The sequence below is a fragment of the Diachasmimorpha longicaudata genome, chromosome 6 (genome assembly GCF_034640455.1).
Source record: "Diachasmimorpha longicaudata isolate KC_UGA_2023 chromosome 6, iyDiaLong2, whole genome shotgun sequence".
Lineage (NCBI taxonomy): Eukaryota > Metazoa > Arthropoda > Insecta > Hymenoptera > Braconidae > Diachasmimorpha > Diachasmimorpha longicaudata.
In genome coordinates, this window is record NC_087230.1 from 8,302,060 (window position 1) to 8,324,061 (window position 22,002).

Below are 22,002 nucleotides of genomic sequence, written 5' to 3' on the forward strand. Positions count from 1 at the left end.
GGTGGCGCTAACAAGAAGCCGGGAACGACCATTGTAGGGATGTCGGAAATGGAATAAAGTATCGATATATATTGTATCGATAATTTTTTAATATATCGATATCGACATTGATATTTTTATTTAAAAATATCGATATGTCGATATATCGGAAGAAGAAAAGGAAAGAGGGGTAGAATAAGGAAAGCGGTGAAAAGGAAAACACGTGACATCGCGTTTTCTCTGTCAAGGGACTTAGGCCCTCAGCTTTCGACACAATAGACAAAGAAGGCCTCACATGTGTTGAAACAAAACTTGAGCAAAAACAGAACTGGTATTTATGACTTAGACTGAATTGATTTGAAGATTTATGATTTCCTTCTCAAGTTTCGGGTTTGGAGAAACTGTTTATCCAACGAATTTTACGGGTAAATAAATGAGACAGTTTCAACTCAAGAGGTCAAGATTTATAGTTATGCGTAACGATTTTTCCCACACTGGTGGTGTTGTTTTCATTGTTCGTTGCCCATTGTCCATTGTATCTACTTATTTTCTGCGTATTTTGACACTGATTAAAATTAAAAAATTAAGATTAATTTAAATTTCGCGGACTAAGATTAATCATATATAGTGACATCTACTGGCTATCAAGCTCAGGACATGACAAAAGCAGGAAATCGAGTCGACCATAAATAAAAAAAAAGTTAAAAAATCTTAGTATAAAAAAGGATTTAGAATTTCGTGATCATAAAAATATCCATTTTTATACCTTTTCGATAGTTGTAATATTATATCGATACCTCGATATATCGAAAAAATAAATATTGCTCAAAAATATCGAGACATTGAAAAAATTATATCGATATAACGATGTATCGATATTTTTTCGACATCCCTAGACCATTGAATCATTTGTTTACTCCCCTCTGGAAATTAAAAATCGTACAAATTATTTTTAACAGTTACTAAGTGAACAAGAATGGCTGGTGAAGTAGTTGTCGATGCTCTCCCCTACATAGATCAAGGATACGACGAGCCTGGAGTCCGAGAGGCTGTAAGTGCATCGGAAATATCAATTTTGAGGTTAAGATGTTTGGATTGTTTGTTTCTGGTATTGTTGGGATAATGATTTGTCCTGTATTCGTGCAAAGGCTCTGGCTATGGTGGAGGAGGAGACTCGAAGGTATAGACCCACGAAAAATTACCTGGAGCACCTTCCACCCCTGAACATCTCAGCATTCGAGACTGATATCATGAAACACGAGTTTGAGAGGATGCAAAATAGAATACCCATGGAGGTGCTAAGTATGAAACGATATGAACTCCCTCCACCACCCCCAGGGAAGATGAACGATCTTGCAGCTTGGAATGAGAGTGTTGATAACAGCAGTGCACAATTGGAACATCAGGCTACTAGGTAAAACAAATCTTTACAGTTGAATGATAAAAAAATGCTGAAAAATAGTCATTCTTTTCATTCAAGGCCTTGCCAACTGCATCATATCTTGCTTTCTCTTTTATCAATTTAGAAAGAATAGTAACAAAAAACCCAACTGAACATAGAATCAAACTATCCAGTTAGTTTTTGTTTTATTTATAATATGTTTATTCCCTAGAATTTGTAACCTGGAACTGATGATGGAATACGGTTGTGAAGCCTGGAAATCCCACCTAGAAGTTATCGTGAAGATGGTGAGTCATGCTCAGAAAGAGCTTCAGTTCTTGAGGAAGAGCATTCAAGAGGTGAACTGGCAGCGAAAATCTATGCAGACTCAGGGAGGGGAAAAACTTCGTGCCCTGGAAGCCCAGTGGGTAAGTCTAGTCTCCAAAAACTACGAGATCGAGCAGGCATGTGCACACCTGGAAGAGGAGCTCCAGAGGCTCAGGATGCATCAAGGAGAGGGCTTTGAAGTGAGTGATGTACCCACAGAGACACTACAACCAGATGTTCCCGAGGAGAGTGCGACAGAACCTACAGTTGCTGAGACCTCAGAAGAACAAGGGGAAGTCTCCTGATCTTTTACACATTAAAATTAATGAGATATGGGTAATCAAATACGTACGACATTCGGACGATAAAAATTAATAAAGCACGATTTATTTAATAACTCTACATGTATCACTCGCTCCTTCGTCTTGATTATAATATACATATTTACATAACACTGCTATACAGCTGACAAGAAGCTGGAAAAAATTCTTTGGTTGATTTTAATAAGAAGAATTGCTTTGGAAATTAGATTTCATAAGTCCTCTGCATCATTTACTTTTTATGAATATTTTTTTTTTTGAATTATCAATTAATTTTTTGTTGTCACATCAGTGACAAAAATCTTGGTGCAAATCGGCAGTCACGTGCTTCAATAAAGAATAATAATTAAGGATAATTAAAGATAAAGTAAAGTTTAGGTAAAAACTTGAAAAAACAAAAATATGAGATGAGTTCTCAAATGGATCTTCTCATTAAATTCATCCGAAGAATAAAAATCAATGCAATTATTTATAATTCTTCCTAAAACTCGCACCATTTTGTATTAAATACCATCGAGGTACAATAAAAGCGGGACATTCTTCACATCAGTCGATTAGGCGCAAAAGCTGGTTCTGGGATTGAATTCTTTGTTCATAAGCATTTCTCTCTGTCGTTGATTGAGTAGAAAAATACATTGAATCCTGATTAGGCGAGGTTTACATGACTATTTGGAAAGTTAACGAGTTATGAGATCTTAACCGAGCGAGTCGTCACGATCCGACGAGTGTCATAAGGACGTCTCTGAGGCACCTGAGCTCTGGGACTGCAGAGGAAGACTTCCCTTGTACCCAGCTGCCTCCTCCTCCAGCATTGCTATTCTCTGTTTCAAGAGCTTCACCTGCAACATTGGAGTCAATGAATATTGAGTAAAAAATATTAAACACTCTCCATTGTATCTGCCATAATTCGATGAACATATATTCAATTTGATAAATGAAATACATTTATTCAAATAATTTAATAGCAGTTGTTATAAATATTGTGCGAAATTGATGTGGGAAATGCTTGAGGTAGCATGACCAAAGAGGATACACTAAAGTAGAGGCTCAGTTCTGGGGGTTTAAGTGAGGGTAGGCACTCCACGTTACCGACGTGATTTCACCCCAGCGGAAATGGGGCGCCACGAGTACTACTGGGGTCCAAATCCAACATGGCTGCACCAATGTGAGCAGTGTGAAAGCTCTAGTCTATTATCACGTTAAAAACTCCAAAAAACCAGAGACAAATGATACTGTACAGTAAAACGTTGCGACGATTAGTGAAGAAATTTCCTGGGAAACGTTTCTTTGGTGTCTATCGGTTCCTCCCTGTCTTTTTCATCATCGGGGCTGCCTTGGAATTCTCAATGATCAACTGGCGAGTTGGAGAGGTTAACTTTTACAACACTTATAAGAAGAAGAAAGTGGAAGAAATCGTCGAGCAGAAATTGCATGAATCGGTGTGATACGCCCTCAACAAATTGAAATTTCAAAGACTAAGAATTCTGGTGCCATTCTGAGGATCGTCAACAGGGTGATAAAGGGTACCTAATTTCTCGAAAGATTTTTCAACGAAGGAAATGCCTTCAGGGGTGCCTTGGGGTCCTTACTTGAGGTTCTTTACGGCAGCAATGCTGACAGCATTCGCTGGGGCTCAGACAGTGCACCTATACTACAGACCCCTCGACGATCTCGAGAAACTTGTCGACGAGGAGGTGAAGAAGAGGAAAGAAGCACAAAATAGTTGACATCCTCACGACGTAGTCAATTTTGTAAAGTGTTAATAAATGTTGTTTCATTTAATATCTTTAGATTCTTATTGAAGTATTTTTTTTACTAATCACCACGTACCTGAGATGCGTTTCTCTCCACCATTGCTATCATCTGCTGCTCGAGCTTCTTCAATCTCGACTGGTATTTCTTTTTGGATTTATCTAGTGTTTGAACGAGCGCTCTATTAACAAAAAACCATAATTTCATTATTCAATTTATTGATTAATAATAATGGGATTGATCGGTCTCACTGAGAAATAGTCAGTGACAGAAATTATAATAATAGGGAGCTCCTCTTCTGCTGGGAATGCATTAAAACAAATTCTCTCAATCATAATTACCCATTTGCCATCTTCAAGTCATTAACAAGTTCAGCACTCTGCTGATGTCTCAGCTCCGAGTTCCTAGTGACCTTCTCCAAAGTGGCGACAAGCTCCTGCAGTCTGTCCTTGAGCCTGGCCTCTCTTCCCAGAGCCTCAATGAGCTCTGACTCCATGCCCTCGCTCTCGCAATCACTCACAACCCTCTCCTTGTTTCCAGCCATAGCCAGCATGGCCTCGGTATCAGTCAGCTGGCCCTGGAGATGCTGAATAGCTGCGTGTTGGGCAGCAATTTGTGCATCACGTGCATTGAGCTTCAACTCAACGGTTGCCCGTTCTTTCTCGAGGAGAAAAACTCTGGCTCTGAGCTCAGCCTTGTCCTCCCTCATTGCCATGAGCTCCTGCATGAGAACAGCAGTCTCGAGATCTAATTTTCTCGCCTCTGCGAGGGAAATTGTATTTTTGGAGTTGATTGGCTCGACGTGAACTGTTTCCAATTCCACTGCTGTTGATCTCACCATTGCACGATCTCCCTTCAGTTTGCTAATATGACGACGAAGGCGTTGCTCGTCGTCTACTGACCACGATATTTCACAGCTTGAAATTAAATGGTTAATTAATTGAGACTGTAGATAATTAATTCGGTAGATTTACAATTTGAATCATTGATTAAAAATGCCCGTACTCATCAGATAAAATAATGCTGTCCTCCCACGGTGCCCCGAGCGTTGTGCAATCATTCTCCAATCGCTTCAACACGTGATGAGCGACATTTTCAGCGGTTCTTCGATTATCAATAGTAACACTGTTTCTATCCGATGATAATGCAATCTCTGTTTCTAATAATGCAACTAGGACGTCGTAGGCTTCGATGGCACGATCAGAGAAAGAGAGAGCGAGCCTCAGGGCTGTTGCGTTGGACTCGTATTTACCAACGAGAAGGCTCAGTCTGAATTGACGATAATACGAGGCACAATGGCATTGCAATTAGAAAGATTAAAAGTAATAAAATTATGGAAGATTAGAAGATAATTCTCTTTACTTTAGTTGATTAAATTACCTGTCACACTGGGCTTTGCTCTCATGCAGAGTCAGGGCAAGAACAGCATTGTTGGCCCTGGCATGCTCAAGTCTGCTATTCAACCTCTCTGTTTCCACTTCGAACTGCTTCTCAGAGCCATTGAGCTCGTGGAGATTAGAATGGTCCAGGAGATCAGAGACTAGGTGTTCAGCCACCATCGTCGAGCAAACTCCCAAGTTTGTGATATCAGGCCCAGTGATGTGCCTCTCATCGGTTCGTCGTAATTTCACTCTTTCGGCCATTTTCAGGACTGGCACCTCTTCTCGGGAGGGATTTTTCGCTGGGGGGGTTTGCAGCGGCGGCAGGAGGGGCGAGCAGGGGGCTGTGAGAGGCTCGGGAGAGCTGATATTTCCTCTCTGTAATCGGGATGGAGGAAAAACTGATTGAATTCTGCATTTGATGGAAAATTCAACGCAATTCCAAATTGTTGAGTAACAGTTTAATTTCCATAAGTTGTCAAATGTCTCGACTTGTTATCATTATCTACTTGTTAGTAATGAAATTGCTTTCAGTATCAGGAAAATGACATAACAAATATTTTAAAAAGGTTTAAAAGTTCGTCTGTGCGAGAATCCCCTCCACGAGAGAAAGCCCGACGCAAACAACTCCTCCTACTTAATTAAAACAGCTTAATGAATGCGGTGAGAGTACCCTGTGATCCCTCCTCGGTGAGTCACTACTTCCATGGTGTCCCGAGTGGTTATTCGGTCCGGGATGGCCCCTGAACTGCGCAAGTTGGGCTTGCAGCGTAGCAATTTCAGCTCTCAGTGCATTAACCTCCTCCTGGAGAGTCGCAACAGCAACACTCTGACACGAGGCTGCTTGTTGGGTTGGCTCTGGGGTGGGTAGAGCTGCGGGGCTGTCCAGCTGCTCTCGATCATTCTGTTTGTCAAAGAAAAACACTGGCTTTTTTTTTCTACTCGTGAGTAAATAGAAGTTTTCAGTCGGGTTTTTCAAAGGTCTCTTTTACCTCTGTTTGGCGAGTTGAGATCTCATCTCCACAACTTCTGTCCTCGCTCGAGTCGCCCAGTGTACGATCACCATCTCCCTGAATGTCACCAGTTTCCGACTCCTCCACTGGATTTGTTATCGATCCTTCAGCATCTCTACTAGTTTCGACTTCTGGAGATGTAATTATGGTTTTTTATTATAATGATTGTGGGTCTGTTTTTGTATTACGAACATAGAACGATAAAATAAAAGTGAAAAATATGACGATATGCTTTACCATTAGGACGACTGATAAAAAATTCAATGAGTCAAAATCAATGCCCTTAATTCCCTTTCATTTTGAATATCTCCCGACGCAAGCTCCAGAGGATTAAGAGCACAGAGAATAATGGAGCAAGTGAGAGATTAAAAAAGAATGAAAAGTATGAAAAAGCCGTGCCTGACTCATCCTCCTCGGCAATCACAGTTGCCCTGTGTCTTTCTAGCTGTCGCCCGAGCTCAGCAATGACAGAGTGAAGTTCAGTGAGTCGTTCTTCTTGCCTGGCTGACTGCTGTTCAGCCCTCTGTTCGGCCCTTGCTGCCTGTGCCTCGGCTCTTATCAGTGACGCCTCCGCAGCCTCTTTTGCTCTCGTTGCCGACAGAAGACGGGCATTCAGCTCGGCTACCTCTGATCTCAGGGACGATAACGCGGCCGCATGAAGCTAAAAAAAGGATTTTTCGTTGTGATGTAGTACTCCAGGAACAAAGGGCCATAATCAATGTAACAGGATTTAGTCAGACAATTCGACGATGAAAAATGTTCCAAAACTCTGTCTAACCGGAGTTAGAAATTGTGTCTTTTTAATGACATTAGTATCAACTAAAAAATTAAAAAGAGAATATAAATTTTTAATGAGAAAATGCCTGGAAATTCTAATAAAATATTTGATAGAAATGTATTCAGTTGAAAAATTATTCCAAACATATTAACTCGGTTTTTTTTTCTTCATTCAGCCTCGAATTAATTCACAAGTTGTTATGACACATAATCGTGAAGAAACCGTAATAGTACCGTATATTTTTCCTGTGGGTGGATCCTCATCATGTCATCAAATTACCTACGAAAATTCAAATGAGCAATTCCACTAAATTATATAATGAGTTTCCTGAGTGAGACGTTACTCAAATAACCGAAAATTGATCTCTCAATTTCCTCATTTTTCCTCATAACTTGAGGTTAAAAAAAAATACTCGACGATACACAAGGCCAAGGATCCGCTGAAATCGGAGTATCACCTAGCGACATCGATCATCGCCAACAAACAAGGGCAATTCCTGAGAATGCCAGACACCGATCATTAAAACATATTGTGAAAAAAATAAAATGATAAGAGGAACACGTCGTAAATTAATGCGGCCTTCAGCGAAGCGTGTCGGTCGTTCCGCGTCATGCGAAAATGGTTTTGGAAGGAGGAGGGAATGGAATAAAAACACGAAGATGAACCACTCGGGGATTCAGATATTATCGATCACTCCACGAGGACTGACCTACTTGGTGAACTATAAAAAGTGAGTAATTTGTGATCGGTGTGGGGATAACATTTTTCAGGAGAACGATCATTGTTGTACGATAAGAAACGACGCATCAATAATTTGAGTCAAGAAGAGGTGAAGGGTAAACAAGTATTGATTGTGTTGAAATCCTGGAATATATGAAATAATCACATATAATACCACAAGAGCTTCAAAATTATCGAGTATTATCAGTATTATTAGTATTATCGAGTATCGTTTGTATGTAGGGAACCTAGAGGGAAATACTCTATAATTTTGAAGCTCGAGTGGTATTCAGGAGATTATTTTTCCTATCCAAATTTCGGCAAAGAGAATTGTGCCATGACATGAAAAGAGGTTTATTTGGTTAAGTTGTCGTTTGTTTCTTTATATATAGCCTACCCGCAGAATTATCAAAAAATTATCGCATATAATACCACAAGAGCTCCGAAATTATCGGATATTTCCCGATAGGTTCGTTGCAAACAAATGAACGTGTCAAGTTTTCCAGTTTAAAAATCACGAGCGCGAAGCGCGAGTGATTTTTCTGGAAAACTTGACGAGCTTATTTGTTTGTAGGGAACCTTGAGGGAAATATCAGATAATTTCGAAGTTCGAGTGGTATTCGGGGGATTATTTTTTGCATCCAAATCTTGGCCGATAGAATTGCACCATGAGACATAATTTTCAACGAATTGCCATTAATCTGTCAGATACAATTGAGGGTTACTTCAACATTTGTTTTTTTTTATATATATCAACATGCAAAATTTCCAGTGAAATTTCCAAGAATATCCGCTGAAATACCGTGTTGACTATACAAAATAACGTCGAATGGTGCAATCCTATTGGCCAAGATTTGGATGGGAAAAATAATCGCATGTAATACCACAAGAGCTCCGAAATTATCGGATATTTCCCGATAGGTTCGTTGCAAACAAATGAACGTGTCAAGTTTTCCAGTTTAAAAATCACGAGCGCGAAGCGCGAGTGATTTTTCTGGAAAACTTGACGAGCTTATTTGTTTGCAGGGAACCTTGAGGGAAATATCAGATAATTTCGAAGTTCGAGTGGTATTCGGGGGATTATTTTTTGCATCCAAATCTTGGCCGATAGAATTGCACCATGAGACATAATTTTCAACGAATTGCCATTTAATCTGTCAGATACAATTGAGGGTTACTTCAACATTTGTTTTTTTTTATATATATCAACATGCAAAATTTCCAGTGTAATTTTCAAGAATATCCGCTGAAATACCGTGTTGACTATACAAAATAACGTCGAATGGTGCAATCCTATTGGCCAAGATTTGGATGGGAAAAATAATCGCATGTAATACCACAAGAGCTCCGAAATTATCGGATATTTCCCGATAGGTTCGTTGCAAACAAATGAACGTGTCAAGTTTTCCAGTTTAAAAATCACGAGCGCGAAGCGCGAGTGATTTTTCTGGAAAACTTGACGAGCTTATTTGTTTGCAGGGAACCTTGAGGGAAATATCAGATAATTTCGAAGTTCGAGTGGTATTCGGGGGATTATTTTTTGCATCCAAATCTTGGCCGATAGAATTGCACCATGAGACATAATTTTCAACGAATTGCCATTTAATCTGTCAGATACAATTGAGGGTTACTTCAACATTTGTTTTTTTTTATATATATCAACATGCAAAATTTCCAGTGTAATTTTCAAGAATATCCGCTGAAATACCGTGTTGACTATACAAAATAACGTCGAATGGTGCAATCCTATTGGCCAAGATTTGGATGGGAAAAATAATCGCATGTAATACCACAAGAGCTCCGAAATTATCGGATATTTCCCGATAGGTTCGTTGCAAACAAATGAACGTGTCAAGTTTTCCAGTTTAAAAATCACGAGCGCGAAGCGCGAGTGATTTTTCTGGAAAACTTGACGAGCTTATTTGTTTGCAGGGAACCTTGAGGGAAATATCAGATAATTTCGAAGTTCGAGTGGTATTCGGGGGATTATTTTTTGCATCCAAATCTTGGCCGATAGAATTGCACCATGAGACATAATTTTCAACGAATTGCCATTTAATCTGTCAGATACAATTGAGGGTTACTTCAACATTTGTTTTTTTTTATATATATCAACATGCAAAATTTCCAGTGAAATTTCCAAGAATATCCGCTGAAATACCGTGTTGACTATACAAAATAACGTCGAATGGTGCAATCCTATTGGCCAAGATTTGGATGGGAAAAATAATCGCTGAAATTCGGGGTAGGCTATACAAAATATCAACAAATGGTGCAATTGGCTGGCTATTGGCTGAAATTTGGATAGGAAAAATAATCATAAAAAAACTCCATTCACTATAATTTGCGCAGTGTGGCTGTAGTTTTTTCCCTTATCAGCATCGACACTCTTTTATTCCGCCTCAATCGACGCAAAATAACCAGTCAGGTCGGTTTCATAATTTCTTTTGTTTCCATGTTGACAATTATAAGTTGCCCTCTTATTAGTTACGTTAGATGCATTAAGAAGACGTAAAAAATATTGATTTGCTATTCAAACAAACGTAGTTAAGACAATGTCATAATTTCGAAGCAATTTAGTTCAAAACCAGTTGAAGAGACTGCAATCCTCAAGTCATAATCATATTTTTTGTGTAGAAAAATATGAAGCAAATCGTGATAACCCTGACTATCATTTTGATGGCCTACTGCATGGTCTCCAACGCCCAGAAAGATGACTACATTCATCTACCAGGAAAAAACTGTCAGGATGCTCCACCCTGTCCGGACAACAGACCCTGCGTGATGGCCAAGCCCAGGTGTAACGTTGGTACCTGCCCGGACTTGGTTCCAACATGTAAAATATTATAAATCACCCCCCCCCCCCCCCAGAAAAAACGATGACATCCAAGGCTGAACGTAAATGCGAATCAATAAACCAATAGCTCTAATCAGAATAATTTCTAAAATTAATTGACCACCCTTGAGACTTGATCGAGTGATCGGAATATTCTTGGAAGTAAAGTGATACCGGATGAGTGTGCAGCGATCTTCACACTCGAGTTACTAAAAGAATTACACGTCAACTTTCGTGAATGTTGGAAGAGTTCTCGTGACAGAAGTAGACTGCATATTTTTTTTGTAAAAATAGAAATCCGAAGCAATTGTACAATTCTCCACGATGAATCCCTGACATTCCAAGTGCAAAGAGTCCTTGATAGATTGAAAACTGGATAATGGTGGTGAGACATGTGAAGGACAAGGTGGATATGTCCCATCGGTGTAGCCAATGGGCAAACAGAAGACCCACATATACCTGGTGCCGGTAAATTGCCGCTTGCTGAGGCCATATCCCTGGATATCCAATTACTCTTCGTCGTCCTGATGCGTCGTTCTATCGAGACAAGGTCATTGCAGGAGGTAAATGTCACATGATATTGTTACGACTGTTGTACGACCTTGTTCGCGATATTTACTTGAATGTTTCAACATCTTCATAGGTGGTTAGGAAACCATAGAAATTATGTGGGAATTGAATTGAATTTTTTGGAGAAACACATTTTGGTAGTTGATAGTTCACGGACAGGTCAATGATATAGGCAAATGTTGGGTAACGAAACGACAAAAAAACTTACAATTAACAGCTCTGTACTCGGAAACAATGAAATTAATTACCACAACATTCCCAACATTTCTCTCTCAACAATGATCTTGTCTGGCTCACAACATCATCAGCAGAGGGAAACCTCCATGTAACACTGTCGATCCAATCGATCAACCGAATAAAATCGTTAGATCGTTGGATGTCTAGACCATAAATATTCATTCGATTCAGATGAATATCCTCGCTGACACAAATGAAATTATCCTCATACCCAGTGCCCACATCCCCGAGGCTTATTTATCGACTGCGTGAGGAGTAAAAACTGCTCAAGGCAGCATTCCGGAAGAATTATAAATCATACAGTAGTATAAAGAAAAATCTGGCAAGATGGATGGCTTTGCTGGAGCCTAAGAAAATCATAAAGATGATGATTCCATTTGGCTTCCGTGTGCTCACTGGTGCTGGGTAGGGGTTTGTGCTGAAGCCCAGCAATCAAAATAGCTGGCGGTCAGTGCACCTCAGACCTCCACCTCCTCCAGCCATTATCCCCTGTCTTGTTCTGTTCATCCATTCATTTCTCCAGTGATTTTTTTTCCTCCCATTGCTGGCTGGTGAAAGGCATCACACAGAATTCTCTTCTTCAATTCTCTCGCACCAATTTTCAACTTTTTATTTCATAAATTCATGAAATGCCTGTGAACCTGGCGCATTGCCAGTGAAAAAAAAAAATCAAGGATTGTTCGAGGGGGAAACACTGAAGAAGGAAGACGATGCTTCAGTGCAAAAAGCCATTAACCCAGATCGTCGTCTTTAATGGTGAGTACTCGGTGTACAAAGTGGAGCATGTTATGTGTGAGGCCCTTCCTCCTTGAATGCGAGATGTACTTTTATGCCCTGAGACCCAGTGAACGTGAGATCTTTCGTAGGGAGATGTAGGAATAAAGATAGTGGAGTGATTCCTATATTTTTCCTTTATGAGGTAGAGGGGCTGGGGATTGTTATAGTTTTGTGGTGCTCGTGGGGGAGGGCTTTCCTGGCCTTTATTTGCAGAAATTATACTTTAGGGTAGATAGAGGATAATCCTCAGGCAAATTGAGAAAATGAGGCGAGTCTTTGGAGATTTCATGGTGCAATCAGTTTCATGTTTGCATGCTTGTGATGCAAATGTGTAATTGTATTCAGATATCTCTATTCGTAAAGATTATCCGCAAATTTGATGAAGATAAGCGATAATCTCGAGAGCATGAGAGAATTTCCCTTTACTTTCATCTATTAACATGTTTTCCCCTTTGCGTGATATTGCGCAAGCTAAATTGCCCCATTGTTGCTCATTACTAATTATTTCAATGGAAGTCATGTGTCGAGTTGATAAAGACACGTGGGATTTTCATTTTAAACTGAAATAGATATGAGAGGCTCCTCGTAATCATATTTTCTTGAAACATCTACAAAATCTTTCATCTACAAGTCGATGTTCAGCACTCCACCTTTTCAAACAATAAATAAAACGATCCCGCCCCATGAATAGTATATTACGACACAAGGCCAGAAAGTTGGATTTCCTGGCGTGCGTGATAGAGGGCCGAGGCGAAGCCGAGGCCCGCATAGCACGTACGCCAGTGAATCCGACTTCCTGGCCGTGTGTCGTATACTATTTTTCTTGCTCCCCACCCGAAAGTGCGGTAGACCATAAATATCTTAATATTTAATAAGTGGTAACACAATCAATGGGAGCCCGCCCGACTTTTGCAAAACCGAGGCGAAGCCGAGGTTTTGCTGGTCGGGGCGGGCGAAAAGTGAGAATTGCATTCAAAAAATTTCCTATAATTGCTGCAGAAAAAGTGAAATCCAGAAAATGACTATTTATAAATATATATGATTTTTTCATTTATTTTGCTAATTATTCTCCTTATCACAATCACATCGAGAAATACTAAAAAAATATTAGTAAAATTGTCAGGCAATTTTACTAATATTTTTTTTTCTCATTTTTCTTTATGATATGTCTTTGTTACAATCTTATACGTCGTTCAGGGACTGAAAATTCTCTTGCAGATATTGGTTAAATTAATGCGCGTACATAATTTCAATTTCATTTTACATTCTTCAAACAATGGGAATATCATGTACTTCATGAGGTGCATCATGTACTTAACCAAATGTTCTCGTTTAGAACTTAAATTCATTGGAATTCAAGTAGAGTCGAACGAAACAATGACGTTAATCCATCAAATAATTACTGAATTAATATCAAATATTTTCAGGTTCGTGATGCATGTTAGTAAAACTAAATCATAAAATTAATTCTCAGAAAACTGAGGCTATATTCTAACAGAGAACCTGTCACATTTGTGTACAGTCCTCGCAACAGTCCTCGGGAAGACCGCACTTTCGGGTCGGGGAGCCAGAAAAAACATATGGGTAACGCGGGCCACAAAAGGCCTTGTTCCCGGAGCGAAATCGCGCCGGGAAGACCGCACTTTCGGGTCGGGGAGCCAGAAAAGTAGTTTTTCCATCTTCCCAAGCCAAATAAAGGAGAATAAACGTCTCTAAACTCACATTCTGTCCATTAGCCGGTACGTGTATAGGAACGACTCGCTCATTCTCCCTTTCACTCGGACAACACAGCCAAGATCGAGTAATTGAAACAGCATGATTCTCTTCCTCATCTTCCTCAACCTCATCCTCGGTCGTTGCACAGTGCACATAGACCAAATCGTCTCGTCTCAGTGGTGCATCGATACCGTCTTTGGCCGGTATTTCTCGGTGATTATTGCTCAGTGATGTGTGAATACGTGGGATATTGTTTGTCATTGATTGGTGACGATGAAACCGCTCTCCGTAGCAGTCAGAAGATGCCACGGAGCCATTGCTGGGAGAGAAGGTGAAGCCCGCCACTTTGATTAATTATTCACTGACGCTTCATTGTTTTTGATAAATTTCTTTGTCACTGGATATTAACTTCACTGCTCATCAGAAACAATTCACCGTGGGGTCGCAATAAGGAGTTTCGTGGGTGTTTCGCTCGTTTCGTTATTTTTTTTATTTTTCTATTTATGTGCGAGGAAGAAACTGCTCAGTTGTGGACTATTAGAATTAAATTTTTCCTGTATTGAAGATCGATAAATATATATATGGCGAATTTTAATGCGAATATTGAGGTTTATGTTTTTTTTTCTCGGCAAGTGCAATTTGTCTGGAGAATGTCACCTTGAGTGGTAAATTTGCTTTTAGATGGGTTGATACGTAGATTATTGGATCGTCCCAAGTGTAAATCTGTCGTTGTTTCCGGGGCGTCTGGAGGACAGACGACCCAGATTATCCTGACGGCGTCTCGGGTTTGTTACACCCAACCCTCATCCCCCTGAGAGTGTGAATATTGCCGAGAGTAAACAGATACTGAGGAATAACGTGAATAGGAAACTACAGTCGTTTTACAGACACAATAAAGTGTCACAATTTTTCTCATCGCGAAATGTAAAATGAATAAAGACATTAGTATTGAAAAAAATTCTGAAATACAAGTTGGAAATGAGAGGTGAAGTTTAAATATCATAAATTGTGAGATACGGTGTTAAATTTAAATCCCCGAGGTGAAACTCATTTTAAAATGTGTGAATTCCTGCAATTTTCAGCGTTTTTAATGAACCCCTCCTACTCGCTCGTTAACTCTCCACTCGAGTCTATTTATTTTCACTTTTTTTTGCATGAAAAAAATCTGGAGAACTTGGTAATTATTATAACAGCATTTCGAAAACGTTTTTACGGAGTCGTGTGTGCAATTTTATTAATTTATGGGCGCATTCTTTGAATTAAAAAAAATGTCCACTCATGTGAATGAAAAACAATTTGTGTTGCTCATAATGAAAAAATCATAATTTCCTCCCTTAAAGCCGGAATAATTGAGCATTCATGTGGTGATACTGCCCCCCATTATTAATTACCCATTAATTAATTTTAAATCAAATCACTGTTTCTACAGGCATCTCCACGTAATTGGAAATATTATGATTGCTACATTATCTGAATAAAAAAAAGGTTGAAGACTTGTATCGAAAACATTTTTATCAAGTCATACATGCAATAATTTATTTTCTCAATTAAAAAAATTGTCCATTCATATAAATTACTAAGAATTTTTATGCCATTATACGATTAAATTATTGATGCTGGACTATTTTCTGCAGAGTAATTTCAATTACCCAGTAATGACTATTAGAAACCTTCGTCCTAGTCTTTATATCAAGATACCCATTTCAAAAATACTGATTCATTTCAATTACTCAGTTACTGATTATCTGATACTAAATGACAACCACGATAGGTTACGTAACTCCATAATTCCATTGCATTCCACTTTTCGCCAGATTAATGATCTCTTTCAATCTGTCGTGGTGATAAACATTATCGAATATAAACAGACTAGATAAATTGGAAGGGCAAGCAGGAGGAGGGATGAAACGAGTTCTAATGCCCAATCATCCTGATTTCTCGCGTAGTCGTACTTTTTCGGAAAAGTCTAGTGCACTTAGCCAAGTATTTGATTAAACGTTAAAGGAAACTCGTCCTCGACGCCTTGGCACGTTCTCCCAGGGCGTTAATTAAACGGGTTAATTACTCACGGGGCGGAGTCGAGTTACGGTGAAAAAGTGGAAAGCAATCATTGAATAAAAATGAAAAATTGTTTTTGTATTTTTAGACCGAAATGAGAGGGTTGAAGATATTCAACCTATCTAGGCATCATTCCCTGTACGTTATTCAATACTTTAATTAATTTCTTTGAAACGATATTATTATGAGTGAATTTATTACGAATTGGAAAAAATCATGGCTCGAATAAGAAGTTGCATACGAATTCGACTGATTTCGTATGCAATGCAAATAAAAAATTAATTCTCAGAATGTTTCACTTATGGTTTAATTGAAAACACGTCATGCTCTCAATCCGATTAAGAAGTCTATAATTAAGAACAGTCCATGATCAATTTAACAAGGATGATACAATCTCGCATACCATAACATCCCACGAGACAGGGAAGTTCATAACCCGTGGGCGAGAAGGCACTGTGCAGCTATAAATATTACCGAATATTATGGGTGGTGCCTCCTCTTCAGAGGCCTTGAGGGAAGCACAAAGCAAAGGGACTGGGGAGTGAGTCAATGGTGTTTAGCATATAGCATAATAGATCCAGTGATTCATTTTATATGCACTTTACTAGCAATAATGAGTCCTGCCAAGAAATTCTGTGATTACAATTAATGCAATGGGAGTTTCCAGCAAAATATTGTGAATAATCTCTCCCTTTCCCTAGGGAATCTATTACGTCATGGGGGGGGGGGATGTAATTTTTCGGCAGAACTAATTCTATCTCAGGCCTAATCAAGCTGTACCTACACGTGGAACGCCGCCAGTAGTCAAGGCTGGACGATCTAGGGACCCGGAGAGATCGTTGAGGTAGGGATGTGTGTGCTGTGGTGGAGATAAGACTTTGGGTATGATCGTAGATTAACTAATCCCGCTTCTGAAACGTGCTAGACCAACGGGTTTATCTACCCTTGGACATCGTTTGCACATTGTGAACGATAGCGACACCTTGAATGTGCCTTGGGTGAAGGCTTTGGAGGGTCTGAAGGGACTGAGTCATTCCATGTGTTGTTAAACAGATTTGGAAATCGACTCTAACAATTTTTTAAAACTTCATTCACCGAGGCACTTGAATTTATCATTAATTATTTCTAGAGTTGAATCTAATTGATTGACTTTTCATCAGAAAAAAAGTCGTTAACTGTTAACAAATTGAAAGTGGCTTCTTCGTCTCGGAGAAATTACCACGTGAACTGTGAAATTCGTAATACTCATGGAGAATTTGCCTCTGTGAAATTGTTAATAAGTTTATCCGAGTTTCCGCAATTTTCATAAAATAAAATTCTATCTCCCAACACTCGTCCACAATCGGATGATTCACACTCGTTTGGTAATAAAAGGGTCGCGAAGGGGCCTGGGGTTGTGTTGTTAAACACAAATGTATAAATGCATGATTATAGGTTGACCTTAATGGAAGGGGTTGGGATGATATTACGTGGGCAGTTGGTCGGGTAATTAGTGCTTACTGATTCCCGTGCACGCGTCGAGCGTAACCCTAAACCGCGTGGCTTTTAATTCGTGTAAACGCCGGCTGGCTCTTGCATTTCAATTTTTACTCCCTCTTTTTTTTTACTCCTGGTTGTAAATATCACTTTTATTCGCGAGGAAATTCAATAGTAGCAGGATACGCGTGGGGCAATCGAAGGCGATTATTGAATATCTGGAGACAGATAAATATCAGAAAATATCCAACAGCCCTGGGGATGTCGTAATTAATGGGCTACATAAATTACTGGATTATTTTCTGCAATATCGAGGAACAAAAATTGTTTTCATGTAATCGAGCTGTTGATGAGATTTCCATACACTTGAACGTTACTCCGCCTACGTTTCTGCTTAGTATGGGATGGCAAAGTGGCAGTGCCAGCTGATGGAAGTGCCAAGTTGAAAGTTATTAAAAAATAAATTAGACGAAAAGAACTTGGTAGAGGATAAGATAGCTATCGATTCTCGAGGGGCATCAGGAGTATTTCCCTCGAGACTTGGAAGGAAGACCTCAACATCATCTAAGAAGGTGAAAATTTTCCTCTTTGTTTTGGAAAAAGAAATGCCTAAAATTAAAAAATTCAATGTAATCGTTAATTTTCTTTGCAGTTTATCCAGTTGGTAAATTGTGTCAGTAGGGTACTTTGACCATAAACAAACGGTCGATTGTCTCCCCGGAAAGCCACGATTTGCACATCAATGAGAAATATATCGGTCAGATAAGAAACTGCACTGCAGTATATGAATCCAAGTGTCCTCGAAGATCCTGACCAGGTTTTATCCCCACTGAGAATAGATTTGGCATGGTATATAAATTATTCATGAATCTCGGCAAATATTTATTCTTTTCGGCTCCATTCGATTTATCAACTAGTCAATATGATAACGAGGTCATACAGCCTATCTGTTATTTTATCACGATATTTTTTCACTATGAGTCGCTAGATAGGGTCTGTTTTCTAGGCAAACTGAGAAAGAAACATGCCGACGAGGGAAAGGGCAGCAGACCGAGCGGAGCCAGGGGTGGTGGGAGGGAAAGGGGGCAGTGTACGACGGATGGCAGACGCACGGGGAGGGTTTTAATGGAAATTAAATGAATCGCATTGTTTTATGGGTATATCCTCTGGACGTGAGCCAGGGACAGTAGATAGACCCAACGAATTATTCCACGTTGAGGTATCAGGGTCATCAGACTATGAAAAAAATTAAAATTTCTATAAAAAGTTGAGCGGGTTTTAGAGTGAAACAAAAGTCTGGATATTCGCGATTGTTTTTGTGTTGGAATAAAATGAAATATTATGTTTTTCAGTGAATACTGATGTTGAAAAATTTTTGTAACAATCCCAGCTTTACAAATGATTTTTTTTCTCTCAATAAAACACATATTTCAAAAGTTCTTATAAAATTAAATTTGCCACGCAATTTGATTTCTCCACTTTCACTTGATATCTAGATTCAGAGATTCATTTTATTTTTTTTTATGTTATCTTCCGCCATTGAAAAATTGCACTCCTTTCGAAAAAAAAGAAAACCTCACAAATTCACGATTTTTTAAACGAAAAATTTCCAAATATTTAATTTTTCTATCTACACTTGATAAACTCTTCGTGGGGAACACCTCGTGCCAATTAATTTATTGGATAAATTATTTATTGGGATTAAATAATATTTGGTGAATTCATTTTTTTGCAAATACTGTTTGAATTCTCGAGGTAATGCGATTTAAAGCGCGCGCACTGCGGCGTCCAGTGACAGACTGATTCGCTGAGTATTGCCAAGCGTACATCTTCTCGCCATGGGGCGAAAAACGGGGGCGGCGTGGAAAGAGCCGGCGCCAGTCATCAATGCATCCAACATGTATGGGAAGCGCAACCGCGATAGAAACGTTTGATAGGGGCCGATACATTCGCCTTCAACACTTTTCGATTCGTTTTCGGTCTAGCGCGATTTATTTATTGTCCCACATCCATTATCCATTATCAGGTGTCTGGCTACCAATTTTGATTATTGGTGTCGATGAGCTCCAACGGAGGGTGGGTAAATTAAATGAGTTGATCCAGCCGGGGGAGGATTTGAAGAGATTCAATTTTGTTGGCCATTAGAAAATTGTTGAATTTTATATGGAAACCAATGATTAGATTCGTTATCTGATTTATGAGAGTTATTGTGCTATCATGCAGGGATGAAAATAAATTACGACTGTCAATCGTGTCAAAGCTACCAGACAAAATATCTTCTCCTTGAATTTAGATAAACCGGGCCAACTCTCGAGGTAACTCAATTGAGAGTGAATTCTGAGGTTCATTTTAGCACTCCAACGTAAGGAAGTGCGAGCAAAGTTGGTGGTAAACTTGGTTTAAGTGGGGAAAAAGAGAGAGGGTTGAATATCATGGGGTGTACGAGGGTGGGATGAAAAGCCGATGTACAACGGTGGAAGGCGTCGTTGGAATCCGTCGAGACGGAGCCAGACGAGAAAAGGTGGCTTTTTTGGGGGTATGAGGAAAAATTCCAGCGACACAACGACTAGAAGCCAGAATAGAGTGATGGGGTAGTAAATACCATTGAAATAGGACACCTCGGGGGCGGAAAAACGTCGTTGAGTTTTTTTTGGATGACTTTGTTTTTCAATGGGGTGAATTTTTCACTCGAAAAAGCGAAGAGAAAAATAACACATCAGTCCAAGGAGGAGTTTTTTGGAGAGAGCATTTTCCTTGGCATTTTGCCGTCCGGAGGCCAAACATCGCCCGTAAATAATTCCAAACCTCTCAACAATCACCAAAAAATACCTCGAAATGTAGTTCAAATAAAAGAAAAAGACACTTAACCCGCTACGACTCGTTACGAGGATTCGTAACTGTCTGAAAGACAAACTTATCCTCTTGATTATTCCCACGGATTAAATTCACGAAAAACTCAACTTTCAAAAAGTCTGGATCTTCGTAACTTCTGCCCTCGAGAGTCCATTCTTTTTCCTTAAATTTTTCTCCAACATTTTTCCTTCACTCAAGTTGAAACCACGACCCATCAAAACCCCTCAGGAGGGAATCGATTTTGCGGCATAAACTTGTGCAAGTTTAACGCCTCCGGTGGGTAGAGAGATGTCGTGAGGTGGATTCCAAGGTTTGGGGAAACTGATATCCTTGTCCTATTCATAGCAGAGGTATGAGTGCTCTTGGAGGTTCGTCTGGTTTCTCAGGGAGAAACTTCTTACCCCGTTCTTCCATTTCTCTTATTTTGTGATTGTATGGATGACGTGACACGAGAGGATATTGAATAAAAATTTGGAATTTAGTAACTGAAATTTATCAATTGTTAGTTCCTGAAATTATATTGTTCTGGAATTATATTAAATTATATTTCTGAATAGTTGAAGAAGTTTGGGTTAATGCCCTCTGACAGCAGCAAGTGGCATACCAAGACAGGGAACTGCACCAAGAAGTTGTAATTTAAACTGCACATTCGCATGGAAATTGGTATTTCTATGGGAATACCTGTGATTTCACATTGTGGATGAAATCCCATGGATTCTACTTGGAAAAGTATTTCAAGACTTCTTAAAAAGTTCTGAGAGCCATTTGCCAGATGTACTACAGCTGATGTCCATCAAAATTGGTCTCCATCATCAATCCTCGCATTTATGAGGATGATTGAACAGTTTTTGTTGTGACTCGAGGGACAGGAAGTGAATAATTCGAATACCAGAGTGTCATTACTCGTTTCTGAATTTATGCATTGCATTCTACAAACTCGACCGACCTTCACCCATGTTTCAAGATGAGAGAGGCGATAGTAAACCACGGTATATTATTTTTATTCTCTTGGGGGTAAGGCAAGTCGAATGCTGTTGGCCCATGAAAACGGCAATTCTAACGATTCCTGGGAGTTGCTGAGAATAAGGAGCGAAAGTTGGACAATAAAGGCACCAATTCTCAGGGAAACCGTAATGCGAAAGTACGTGGGTGTCATTTAAACGAGTCATGGAAATTATTTGTATGGCTTTTGGGTGTAAATATTAAAAAATAACCATCTCCAGTTGACGTTAAGGTGGAAAAGCATTGTTGGTGATGGGTATAGTTGAATAAGAATAACTTCGTTGTGGAGTACAATTTTGTACCCCCGAGGGACCCCCCGGAGCCGTGATTGTTCACGTTTTCGGTGGCTACAGGGAATATTTGTTTTGGTTATGCAAAAATTCCATTTAAAGATTATTTACCTTGTTGGCGAGGTCGAGCATGTTTCCAGTTCCTCCAGCTGCTGCCTCCACGAGTTTTTGGAGGGTGTGAGGCTCGGGTGACAAATCACGTGCTCCACTATCGAACTCCCAACTCTCATGACGTCCAGAAACCGTTCCTGAAGGTTAATGACACGTGCGAAAATGTTTATTTGGTAAAAAATTACAGGATGTGGTTTTTGAATGAATTTTTTGTCTCTCATGAGATTCAAATCTCTGAACAGTAGCTCAATCCAAAAAGGGGTAAATGTCCTGGTTTTATTCGAATAAAAACTGTTGAACCATCGGAACCTAAAATTTCTCATCAATGTCCCCTTTCTCCTGAACCCATGGGGGAATTACATTTCTCTCTAGACGGAGAAAAAAAAGCCAGAGACCGAAGGGCGTAGGAAGTCAATTTTCCTGGGAT

The 22,002-nt window shown here is 39.5% G+C and overlaps 4 protein-coding genes and 1 long non-coding RNA gene across 9 annotated transcripts in view; 4 read left to right on the forward strand and 1 right to left on the reverse strand.

Annotated features, from left to right (window-relative positions):
* Positions 1-2,089, forward strand: LOC135163590 (pre-mRNA-splicing factor SPF27). The gene is made up of 4 exons (XM_064123153.1): positions 1-26; positions 875-1,030; positions 1,128-1,393; positions 1,593-2,089. Exons 2-4 carry the CDS (start codon positions 956-958, stop codon positions 1,990-1,992), a joined length of 741 nt encoding a protein of 246 aa, XP_063979223.1. The 5' UTR covers positions 1-26; positions 875-955; the 3' UTR covers positions 1,993-2,089.
* Positions 2,048-22,002, reverse strand: part of LOC135163564 (uncharacterized protein) — a 26,654-nt gene continuing 6,699 nt past the window's right edge. For 2 of the 5 annotated variants that reach the window (XM_064123096.1, XM_064123097.1), the window contains exons 3-11: positions 21,576-21,712; positions 6,551-6,812; positions 6,131-6,282; positions 5,812-6,042; positions 5,140-5,516; positions 4,765-5,028; positions 4,101-4,676; positions 3,838-3,940; positions 2,048-2,846 (exon numbers count right to left, since the gene is read on the reverse strand). In XM_064123096.1, coding sequence (XP_063979166.1) covers positions 2,736-2,846; positions 3,838-3,940; positions 4,101-4,676; positions 4,765-5,028; positions 5,140-5,516; positions 5,812-6,042; positions 6,131-6,282; positions 6,551-6,812; positions 21,576-21,712 — 2,213 coding nt within the window. In that variant the 3' untranslated portion in view covers positions 2,048-2,735. Of the gene's footprint in view, positions 2,847-3,837; positions 3,941-4,100; positions 4,677-4,764; positions 5,029-5,139; positions 5,517-5,811; positions 6,043-6,130; positions 6,283-6,550; positions 6,813-13,791; positions 16,112-18,953; positions 19,080-21,575; positions 21,713-22,002 lie in introns of those variants that run through there. The other 3 variants (XM_064123100.1, XM_064123101.1, XM_064123099.1) reach the window with 3 other exon arrangements.
* LOC135163601 (small integral membrane protein 4) lies at positions 3,159-3,452 on the forward strand. Its single transcript, XM_064123174.1, has one exon. It carries the CDS (start codon positions 3,234-3,236, stop codon positions 3,450-3,452), a length of 219 nt encoding a protein of 72 aa, XP_063979244.1. The 5' UTR covers positions 3,159-3,233.
* Sloth2 (sloth 2) lies at positions 3,567-3,797 on the forward strand. The gene has a single exon (XM_064123175.1). It carries the CDS (start codon positions 3,567-3,569, stop codon positions 3,732-3,734), a length of 168 nt encoding a protein of 55 aa, XP_063979245.1. The 3' UTR covers positions 3,735-3,797.
* On the forward strand, positions 10,502-14,386 carry LOC135163604 (uncharacterized). The gene is made up of 2 exons (XR_010299151.1): positions 10,502-12,759; positions 13,737-14,386. It is a non-coding gene; the product is annotated as an uncharacterized LOC135163604 (long non-coding RNA).

What these genes read in the sequence shown, in the direction of transcription:
- LOC135163590 (XM_064123153.1), top strand. Translation starts at nt 956, where the DNA reads ATGGCTGGTGAAGTAGTTGTCGATGCTCTCCCCTACATAGATCAAGGA. An exon ending in AGCCTGGAGTCCGAGAGGCT is followed by an intron (nt 1,031 to 1,127) that starts GTAAGTGCATCG and finishes ATTCGTGCAAAG; the next exon opens with GCTCTGGCTATGGTGGAGGA. An exon ending in TTGGAACATCAGGCTACTAG is followed by an intron (nt 1,394 to 1,592) that starts GTAAAACAAATC and finishes TTTATTCCCTAG; the next exon opens with AATTTGTAACCTGGAACTGA.
- Sloth2 (XM_064123175.1), top strand. Translation starts at nt 3,567, where the DNA reads ATGCCTTCAGGGGTGCCTTGGGGTCCTTACTTGAGGTTCTTTACGGCA.
- LOC135163601 (XM_064123174.1), top strand. Translation starts at nt 3,234, where the DNA reads ATGATACTGTACAGTAAAACGTTGCGACGATTAGTGAAGAAATTTCCT.